The 12,051-nt window shown below is 32.8% G+C and overlaps 1 protein-coding gene across 1 annotated transcript in view; it reads right to left on the bottom strand.

Annotated features, from left to right (window-relative positions):
• The window catches only part of LOC143052068 (uncharacterized), a 42,538-nt gene that overhangs the window by 12,896 nt on the left and 17,591 nt on the right, over positions 1-12,051 (bottom strand). The window contains exons 14-15 of the mRNA XM_076225039.1: positions 11,395-11,491; positions 10,054-10,218 (exon numbers count right to left, since the gene is read on the bottom strand). Of these exons, the coding sequence (XP_076081154.1) occupies positions 10,054-10,218; positions 11,395-11,491 (262 nt within the window). The remainder of the gene's footprint in view (positions 1-10,053; positions 10,219-11,394; positions 11,492-12,051) is intronic.

Here is a 12,051-nt window from a genome sequence, read left to right as displayed (position 1 = left end):
ATCAATTCCATAAGATAAAAAGTTGATGTTTATAAAAAAAATTACACATAATTCTTAGACTGTTGAAATGTATTCAAACTTAGAATTCAACTGCCAGACTTGAATATACAGTTCATGCTTGATCCAAAGGCCAAACACTAAAGAAAATCATTTTACTATCAAATTTTGATACAAAAGATGCATGTCATAATACATTCACAAATATAACTGTTATATAAACACAAATTAAGCAGAAGAAGAAGCAAAAATTTCTCGTTATAATGTCCTTAACTGATCTTGAGTTCAATATATTCAATATTTGACAGTAGTACTTCATTGTTTAAGGTAAAGTTTCAAAATAAGCTTCCGATCCGATTTGATGATAACCATTCTTTTGATGCAACATTTTACTGATATTAGGCGATCACAAATGCCTTCATAACGAGGTATTTTTCTGTTTTTTTCCACCTTGCTATAAAAAGGATACAATATGAAAATAAGATGTGGTATTATAATAAGTTCTCTTTAAATTTGTGAGGAAATTTCGCAACTTTCTTGGGCCTTTTAAAACCCAGCTTTCATGGTTTTCTTGGTTTATTTGAGGAGTTCTAACAAGCTGACTTTTACATGTACAATGTATGTCGAAACTTCATGATATAGACCTTCAAAATATATTTTTGTAAATTTAAAAATTATTGCAATATAGATAACACAACAGATTTTCAATGTCCCCGAACTTCTAAATGTTTGAACAGGGCTCATTTTCAGACTCGACTGGTTATTAATTTATAGAAAGCTAATGCATAAATTTTATCAAAATTAAATATCAATTAATTATGCTTGAAAGTTTACAATCCGAACCGATGCTCGGACGGACAGACGAACGAGTAGCATTTATATATCCTCGACCGCAATATAATGCAAAGTGGGACAACAAGTAAGATATTGGGTCAAGGATACAACATTTCATCTCAGAAGTAAACATATCAACAATGTACACCCATAGGTTGCCACACGATCTGCAACAAACTGTAAAACCCCACACCATGTAGTTAGCTTAATATGGCCCAAACTATGACATTACCTTAGTTGCATTTTTGTACATTATTCAATTGGCCTTTTCAGAATCTAAAGGACTATGGGTAATCTCATTGTTTGTACACCAAAACGAAAATCATGTTACGTCATTGGTTGAATTCCGATTGTTTAGAACGCTTTAAACCAATCACAATGTTTTGGTGTACGCTTTTGAAAATATTACCCAATTACAGTGTAATTTCTATTTGCTTTAATTAATCTAACATTTCTGAGTATATGGTTTATGGGTGGGTATCTGAACAGTGTATATTAGGGACACGAACCCCAGCAAAAACATATCGTATGTACTCAAAAGTGTACTCATGCTGATTGAGAATATTTATATGATTTATAGGTAGGAATATGAACACATTTCAAGTTATTTTACCACCAACTGTATGTAGGGGGCAGGGCATATCCCCTATGATGAACTAGAAAGGCAAATAAGATTAAATATGGGTAAGGGAGGGGGTTCTAAATCTTGTTTTTTTTAGATAAATCTAAAAAGCAACATCATTATATCAGGGGGCGGGACATGACCCCTAGGGAAAAACCCTTAGCTGCACTGCAAAGGTCTTGCCCGTTCTGTGGTCTAGTGGCCTATAAATTGCTTACTATCACTTCATTTTAACTCTGGTGGATAGTTGTCTCATAAGCAATCAGTGCATATCTCGTCATTTTCATATCGAAATGGCAAGAAAGAATATGTTTTGTTTTAGTCTGACATAAAGAATTATATATTTGACCTTGACTTTTTATTTGACATTAAAGGTCAAATATCAGGGTCATCATCCATGGCACACTACACATCATATTAAGCATGTTAAGGTGCTGAACGTATGTCAAGTATTATAAGACTTCTGCAAGGGAGAGAGAAATATGTGCTCCAGTCAAGAAACTGAAAAAAATCAAGTATTTTGACCTTGAGGACAGAGGTCAAGGTCATTTGGCTGTTTTATTTTTATGAGATACACTGTCTTATTGTAATACACCTTCATGCCATATATCATAAAACAGTGTCAAAAGATAAATCAGTTTTCATGATTAGATACATTGATTATTGTGAAAAAAACGTGAAAATTACCCATTATTATTCCGTTGCCATGGTAACGGTGTAAGAGACCCCAACTAAAACATCATAAAACTTGTAATACACATGTAAACCTTAATAGAAATATTTAAAACATTAAAAAAATCATGGTACTTTAAGAGATTTCATGTCTTTTTTTTATCTTTTTCTCAAGTATCAAAAATATGCCAAAAATGCCCTTTTTATACCGGTCAGCCCCAAGATTTATAGCTATACTCAAGCTTTATCATTTTGTCGAGTCAAGTATCGAAGGACGAATGATGCTTGTTATAAAAATCAATTCAAAAACCAGCTAAACATAACCTTATCTAGCATATTCAGAGTAACAAAATTGTGACATTTTTCTGGAAGTTTTTGGAAATTGAGCCTTTTCCAGTAGATGGCGCTGAAAAATCTAAAAATAGCATAAAATGGAATTTTAAAGTTAGAATTTATTTTCTCTTGACTATCATATCAATTGTACAAAATTTCATTACATTCGGTTGACATGTCATGTGGGACCCACTTATAAGCATTTTGCAAGGTTCTATCAAAGACTGGGTGAAAAGCAGTCGATGAACCTTGAAAATGAATCATGATTTCAAAAACTCAAAACTCCTAAAAAGTCAACTGATCGAAATCAATTGTTGTGGATATGCACATCTACATGGCGTAAGCCGCACGAAAATATCAAGTGCAGTACTGGGTTGTTTACTTACGAATGCTCATGGAATGAAGAGTTTGCTCTACGTATTAAACATTGTCTGATATTGAGTACGATAGTTTTCCTCAGATTGAGTAATATTTGTGTTTTACTATTTGTGCTACTAACTGCTTTCCAAAGTTTATGATTTTGAACGCGCTCCCTCCAGCTGCCAGTTATGTATACCAGTGTATTCAGTAGTATATGTATCAAAGATTGATAAATTATTCGCAGTTTTGTTTTCGTTTGAATAAAAAAAAAAATTGCACATTTGTTTCCTGTATTTTGTGCTGATAGTTTTTTATTTTCATCATGTCTTGTCCAAAGATGTTTATTTGCATATCTTTCCAGGTCAAGATATTCATTTTCATTATCCTCCAAGAATATCAAATTGGCATCCCGCATAAAACAGAACGCGTGTTTGGAGAAAATTAAACACGTCGTGCTGCTATAACTGTTGATGAAATTGCAAGTCCTACTTCTCTTGTATGGTATCATTTGATTGGTAAAAAGTACTACAAGAAGAGAAGTCGAAATTTGCTTAATCCATCTACACTGTTTTAGAGTAGTGCACAAACATTTGTCTATGTTTGCTACTTGTTGGCAAAAAACAAAGAGCACTATGTATCAGGGAAAAGGAAAACTACAAGTAATTGCACACGATCCCTGTCGTGACACCTGAACCACCATAGATATTTTATTGACTGGATAATTATCACTATTTTTTAAAAACCTATGTAAAACATGACTCTGAAATTCCTTTTTTCGCTGTTAGCCTCTCTAGTTATATTTTATATTTATCAAGTGAATCACTTGTGTATTCTTTTGAAACAGCTTCTGATTCGTGATTGGAATACGGATTGACATTAAAATCCAAATGATTTAAAATAATTCAGGTGGACATTTAGATAAAGAAAAATTGGAGGGGGATCAGGGAAAGGCATGTTAATTTACCACAACTGCGACCTGCCATTATGATGTCCAACATATACAAATCTTATTACATAAACATAAACGCACATTTCGCAGTTTGCATGTCATGTATAATGTATGCAGCACAATAAGCAGAACCAAATACAATTAAAATTCAAACTGTGTACTGGCTTCCGGCCCTACACAAAACACCTTACAAAAATAAATTTATTTCGTCTTCAAGACATTGTTCCACTACTGAATTGTCTATTCTACTTACTAGTACACTTGTTACAATCAAAAACCTAATAATAATTTGATCAAATAAGGCCTTCGAAAATGTGGAATTAATTACTTTTGGAGTGTCAAAAATTCGTTGAAAGTACTTGATAAATTGCATGCTTATATTGGTGAATTTGAATTTGTTCAAAGTTTTGATTTTTCTACCCTATATACCACTTTACCCCATATTCTTGTTAAGAAAAAAATCACACCTAATTAAATGGGCTTTCAAAAGTCAAAATACATATACATATGTTCGAACTCTTTTAGGTCATTTTTTAGTAACAACAAACAAAAGAACTATGTAAATTTCACATGATTTGATACTATAACTACCCTTGAATTTTTATTAGATAACATATCTGTTTGCTTTGGAGATTCCATATCTTCAACTTATCAGAGTCCAAAGGGGACTAACTGTGCACCACTTATTGCGGACCTGTTTCTGTATTGTTACGAGTTACAATTGATGACTAAAATCAGGAAAGACCCATCGAAACAACATCTGATACAAAAAATTTAACAATATTTTTAGATATTTGGATGATATATTGGCTCTCAATAATGACGACTTCAGTGTGTATATTTTTTTTATAAGTGGTAATTGGATTGAACTAGTTGTGAATAACTGCGAGTACTCTCAGATCTGTACTTAGTGTATGTTTGTTGTTTGGATGTACAAGTACCCGGCCACGTCCACTTGTATTTATAGTATTTGTATGTTTATCCATCTGATGAGTTAAGCCTCTTTCTACTGATTTTTATAGTTCGTTCTTATGTTGTACTGTTACACCACTGTCCCAGGTAAGGGGGAGGGTTTGGATCCCGCGTACATGTTTAACCCCGCCACATTCTGTATGTATGCGCCTGTCCCAAGTCCGGAGCCTGTAATTCAGTGGTTGTCGTTTGTTAATGTGTTACATATTTGTTTTTCGTTCTTTTTTTGTACATAAATTATGCCGTTAGTTTTCTCGTTTGAATTGTTTTACATTGTCATTTCGGGGCATTTTATAGCTGACTGTGCGGTATGGGCTTTGCTCATTGTTGAAGGCGACCTATGATTGTTAATTTCTGTGTCATTTCGTCTCTTGTGAAGAGTTGTATCATTGGCAATCATACCACATCTTCCTTTTTATATATAAAGACATTTATCCTGTTGAATTAACTTTAAATAAAGCTAATACTAATAATGAACACTGCCCTTTACTCGATCTTGATATCTATATCATTAACGGGAAACTCAATACCAAAATTGATGATAAAAGAGATGATTTGTCATTTCCTATCGTTAATTATCCATTTTTAGAAATGAAAAATTATAACACAAGGGTTTTTGATATCACAAACTAGTCAAAACATTAAATAAATTTTATCATTGGTAAAAGGACATCATTCGTAAATATAATTCAACATGCAGACATCTTATACGTGCAGGTATTTCACATCCAATTTTTTTATGGTAATATTCTTCACAAAGCACAAAAATGTCGGCATTCATCTCAAAAGCTAACAACACCTTTAAACAGACTTATTAAGAAGAAAATGTGGTATGATTGCCGATTAGACAACTGTCCACCAAAATGACACAGACATTAACAACTATAGGTCACCGTACGGCCTTCAACAATGAGCAAAGCCCATATTGCATAGTCAGCTATAAAAGGCCCCGATATGACACTGTAAAACAATTCAAACGAGAAAACAAAGGGCCTTATTTAAAAAAAAAAAAATTAAATATGTAACACAAAAACAAACGACAACCACTGAATTATAGGCTCCTGAATCATTAGAAAATGCATATTTTGGGTTTAATAGTTATCAAAAGTACATTGATCATAATTTAGTACGCCAGACGCGCGTTTCGTCTTCATGAGACTCATCAGTGACGCTCATATCAAAATAGTTATAAAGCCAAACAAGTACAAACTTGAAGAGCATTGAGGATCCAAAATTCCAAAAAGTTGTGCGAAATACGGCTAAGGTAATCTATTCCTGGGACAAGAAAATCCTTAGTTTTTCGAAATATTCAAAGTTTTGTAAACATAAAATGATATTGATTCACTTATAGGGTCTTTGTATCGGAAATTAAATAAAATTGAAAATGGAAATGGGGAATGTGTCAAAGAGACAACAACCCGACCAAATAAAAAACAAAAGCAGAGGGTCACCAACAGGTCTTTAATGTAGCGAGAAATTCCCGCACCCTGAGGCGTCCTTCAGCTGGCCCCTAAACAAATATATATACTAGTCCAGTGATAATGAACGTAAAACGTGTATTCTAAAACCAGTTGTTGGCATGATACGGGTTATGTTCTTCTCATATATTTTATGATGGTATAATACTAAACCCATAACGGAAGGGATTGCACTTGATATTCATAAAATGAAGACATAATCTTTCAATTAGTTTAATTTAGGTCTGGAGCTGGCGTGTCAGTAACTGCAAGTAGTCCTTTGTTAATGTATGTATCATTGCCAGTTTGTTAAGTTTCTTTAGTTACCTTTTCAGAAATCGGACTCGGACTTCTTTTGAACTGAGTTTTACTGTGCGTATGGTTGTGTGTTTGTTTTTTCTACATTGTCTAGAGGTATAGGGGGAGGGTTGAGAACTCAAAAATGATAATTAATCCCGCCGCATTTTTGCGCCTGTCCCAAGTCAAGAGCCTCTGGCCTTTGTTAGTCTGTCTTGTATGATTTTTAATTTAAGTTTCTTGTGTATATTTTGGAGTTTAGTATGACATCCATTATCACTGAACTAGTATACATTTTTGTTTAGGTGCCGGCTGAAGCACGCTTCCGGGTGTGGGAGTTTCTCGCTGCATTGAAGACCCATTGGTGGCCTTCGGCTGTTGTCTGCTCTTTGGTCGGGTTTTTTGTCTCTTTGACACATTCCCCATTTCCATTCTCAGTTTTATTTTAAACCCGTTTTGATATTTTACTTTCTTCAAATTGCTTATTAGATCAAGTATATTGAAAATAATTAGTTTACATTATGTATTCCAATATTGTTATGTATACATGTACAATATATTTTTCCTATTTATATAACAATATCATTTTTTTTTTAATTCTTCTTCAGTGTTCTTTGAAATACTCAATATTCTGTATTGATCATTGGGAAAAGTAAAATCACAAAAATACTGAACTTAGAGGAAGATCAATTGGGAAAGTCAATAATCACATGGCAAAATTAAATAACAAAACGCATCAAAAACGAATGGACAAAAACTGTCATATTCCTGACATGTTGTTTGAGTATGTCCTTTTGATCAAGGATTTTATATGGATTTTTCCATCTCTTTGCATATAGTTTCCAAGTCAAATATAGTTGGCCTATAATGTGGATTCCAATAGCAGATTGGATATATTTTTATTTATTCAGATTGATACAAAGTAGACAAACATCTAACAAAACACAGACCAGACGTGGCTGGGTATTGATACATTCCAACAACAAAAGACATAAAATAGAGATCTGAGAGTACTTGCAATTACCTATCAAGCCAATGACAACCAATAAAAGAAGTAATGTATCTAAGACTAATATATCAATGGATTTAGTATAAATACGTTACCGTCAGAGGAAAACATGACATTGTGCAATGCCAAAATGAAGGTAACGACAGATTGTAGTACCGTAAAAATTCAAATGTCCAAAAAAGAAAAAAACAACAAATTTGTTTTTGTTGGTTTTTTTGTTTGCAGAGTATCAGGTGTAAAACTAAAATGTCTATATCCATGATATCTTGGAAAAGACACTTAGTGCTTTTTATAATTGATTTATTGAAGGTTAGTTTTTTACAGTTATCCGGTAAGGTGTGACAACAGCTGTAATGTCTTGAAAATAGGTTTTTTGCAATCAGCTTCTTACCTTAATACATGTCTGTGTGTAATTAAAGACTATTTATCTTAAATCTATTTTCCAATTCTTGATATAAAAGAAGTGAGGGGATGAGGGGAAGGGGCTATGTTTTCTTCTGGAAAGTTATTTTGATGATGCCTTTTCAGTAAAAAAATATTTTGGCAAGAAAAGAACTGTAGAATAAGGATTCTGCATTAATATTGCAGACTATACAAAATATATTGTTGTGTACTGACATGTCCAAACTTAAATCATCAGTCTCTACGATTCTAAGACGATGACAAATTAACTGTGTTTAACTTGTCAACTAAATGAAACATACGGGCTAAAATATGACTAGGCTGGTAACTAAAGGCTATATATGACTTGGCCGAAAATTGCATACGATATAAGGGGCTTATTCAAGCCTACTGATTGATTTTTTTCTTTAAAATTTAAATGTTTACCTGTTCATACTGTGAAACATCGGGAAATCCTAACAGTTTGTGTTTTTTTGGGATGCTGACATTTATAATGAGAAATATACTGGGTAGGTGTTTAATTGTGTTATTTTGAAGAAACACAGAATTTTCCGCCATTTCTATTCTCGTTATCATTTTTAAAAATTATGTTCCACAACTTTTTGGGAAGAAATACGCTTATTTGAAATGTTGGTTTTTTGTAACATTATATTGATATGTCGATAGAAACGGGGCCAAATTTTGTGTCCCTTCAAAATAATACAAATGACCACCAAACCAATGTAAGTCTTAACATACACATTCCAAATCAATGTTTTTCCATATATATCCACACAGTGTTGAGAGGTAAGACCAAAATCTAACGCTCTAACTACTATAAAATTGCTTGATACAAGTAGTTTTAATATTTTGTTTGCAAAACTGAATCACTATGACCCTGTCTGTTCTTCTATCCTTTATGTAAAGAAAATATAACATATGTTAGGAAATACAACTAGGAATAAGTTGAAATTCAGATATATCTAAATAGCAAAATAATATTTTTTTTATAAAAAGCGGAGGTATACTTCATTTACCAAGTAGATTTTACATGATATATACATTACTTCGTGTGCAGGCGAGATAAATAGCAAACAATACTTCAAAATCTACAGAATCACATACACATGTATAGTACGATTTAAATTTGTGTCCAAATTTGAATGGAAAATATTGTTGATTTACGGAGTGTAAAAGTCTTAGTCACAATTTTGTTTCAGTTTACTCTTACTATATTTGATTGATTTGGTTCATGTTTGTCATGTTATTATGCAATTTTATGAAGAAAATATGGAAAAAATAATTTATTTTCATTTTTCATTAGTAATTGTTGAGTAAGTTTTTTGGGATATCATTTGTTTTCCAAATACTAAAACTATAATCCCTAGACCAACTATATTTGGGAATTGGAATGATAGTAAGGGTTGCATGTCTGTTATGACAGCTATCATTTGTCCTTTGCTTCATTCTAATGGATCATTGGTCAAAATTGAGTTATCAAAGTTTGGTATTTTTCTTTGATACTTAAATCAAAGGTCAACAAAATTTGATGTGTGGAATGTATGTAAGGTGAAATTTCTGTCTATCAGGACCTATCCTACCTGGACTGTATTGAAATGTATCATTGGTAATGTCACGTGTATGTGACATATATAGTTAAACCTTTATATTCCAGACTTTTAATATAATTCAATCATGATCAGTAAACCAAAACGAGACATTTCAGAGAGTTCATTATTGTTATATTACAATGACGTTTCTAGTATACAATAGCATTGTCTTTGAGGCACATGATGGTTAAGTATTTTTATGGATTTAGTTAATGTTCATACACGTGCTAAAATCTGTGGAAACGGTGTTTGGTTTGAGATATAGACCACGCGGCCACCTGTACATATACTAGTATTATATAAATTAATGCGAAAACTAATATTTTATTCCAAAACTGCCAGTGACAAATTTTTTTTTTAATATTTTGATAACGATATAACCAAATCTTACCCTTGTGGTCATTCATACATAGTTACTTTAAATACGGTTTAGTATGTACTATTAAATTAGAAAGCAACAAAATATATATACAAAAACGTTGAAAATAATCTTATATGGTATAGACTTCCTTTGTTGCTAATAACACGCATCAAACTATCAAAAAAGATATTTACTTTACCTGCATTTCCGGAGTAACCCGTGACATGAAGCAAATATTTGCTCGTTTCATTTTGCACACTGAATATAGAATAATCTGCATAAAACATACTGCCATTACCACCCATCATTTCTATATGTATTTTGTGTCTGCCATTGGTGGATATCAAATGAATATTGTCATTCCCTGGAATATGTTTGCCAGCATTATATAATTAAAAAACAACAAAGCTTGGGGAACAAAAGATATAAAAAATAGATACAAATAAAATGTATTAAATATTTTTTTTTAAATCCTATCATCAAATTGACTTTCGTGTAAAACAAATCGTGGAAATGTGGAATAAAGGCGTCAATAAACTAGAGGCTCTCAAGAGCCTGTATCGCTCACCTGATTCTACATGGATTTTGAAATCATATAAAAATATAAAATTTGGCTACAAAGTAACAACACTTGGCCAGCACCTCATTAAGAAAGGAACATTTATGCTATGTTTGCTTTCATTCAATTCAGTGGTACTATGTTACACCAATGGAAGCCATCTTGAATGATGGATTGGCTACAAAGTAACAACACTTGGTCAGTATGTCATAAGGAACATTCATGCTATGTTTGACCTCATTCCATTCGGTGGTTCTCTAAAAGAAGACATTTGTATGTATTTCCCATTGGGTCCTATGTTAAACTAAGTCCCCCGCTGGCGGCCATCTTGAATGATGGATCGGCTACAAAGTAACAACACTTGTTAAGCACCCCATAAATTAGGAAAATTCATACTATGTTTGACTTCATTCCATTCAGTGGTTCTCTAAAAGAAGTCATTTGTATGCATTTCCCATTGGGTCCTATGTTAAACTGAGTCCCCCGCTGGCGGCCATATTGGATGATGGATCAGCTACAAAGTAACAATACTTGGTCAGCACCTCAAAAGTAACATTCATGCCATGTTTGGTTTCGTTCCATTCAGTGGTTCTCTAAAAGAGGTCATTTGTATGCATTTCCAATAGGGTCCTATGTTAAACTAAGTCCCCGCTGGCGGCCATCTTGGATGATGGATTGGCTACAAAGTAACAACACTTGGTCAGTACCTCATAAGGAATATTCATGCCATGTTTGGTTTTATTCCATTCAGTGGTTCTCTAGAAGAAGTTAAAAATGTAAAAAGTTAACGACGACGGACGCCAAGTGATGAGAAAAGCTCACTTGGCCCTTCGGGCCAGGTGAGCTAAAAAGTAATGTTACATTGTTGTAATTATATTTTTTAACTGCTTGCAGAATAACCGATTACAATCAAGACTTTAGAATTAAAAACAAAATGTTAGCAATGTTCTGTATTTTACATGTCTAAGTATGTATTTTTACCTAACCAATATTCCCCATAAACACTGCCAAACCCCTTCTTATATTCATTCCATGTTCTATAAAAGTCAACTAAACCATTGGTTCTTCGCTGGATTACCTGAAATGAGTCGTTATCAAAGATAGATGACACATCCTGGATACATCCCCTCACTGTACTTTGTTACTTTTTGTGTGAATGTTAGTTTCGAACTTACAAAAGAAGGTTGTTTAATAAAAAATTAAAATAGGTAATACAAAGAAATATCACTATCGGACATTCATTAAAAAATAATGGTTGTCCATCTTCACAAGTAAGTCTGTACTCGAGGTAATTTTTGGCATGAAAATACAGCCATATTTGTCCGTTTGTTATGATGAACCTTAAGCACTACTGTTTGGCATGAGTTTACATTGAAACGGTCGTAATAATGAGTTAACTGTTTACAAAACTGATTATCGATTACCACTCAATGTTCAAGTTCTAGTTGACGGTACAGGTGGTTTAATATATGAAAATTGACTGTTTGTTTATAAACATTCGAAATATATTTACCTCATCAATTTAATTCAAAATAGATTTAAATTTATGTCAAATTATTCAGCTCGTGTGCAAGCATTCTCATATTGATTAATCGGAGTAAAATGCTATTGTTCATGAACTTTGAAAAAAGCGTGTTA

This window comes from Mytilus galloprovincialis, chromosome 11 (genome assembly GCF_965363235.1).
Source record: "Mytilus galloprovincialis chromosome 11, xbMytGall1.hap1.1, whole genome shotgun sequence".
NCBI classification, from domain to species: Eukaryota; Metazoa; Mollusca; class Bivalvia; order Mytilida; family Mytilidae; genus Mytilus; species Mytilus galloprovincialis.
Note: the sequence above shows the minus strand (reverse complement) of the source record. Positions and strands in the feature narration are given on the sequence as shown.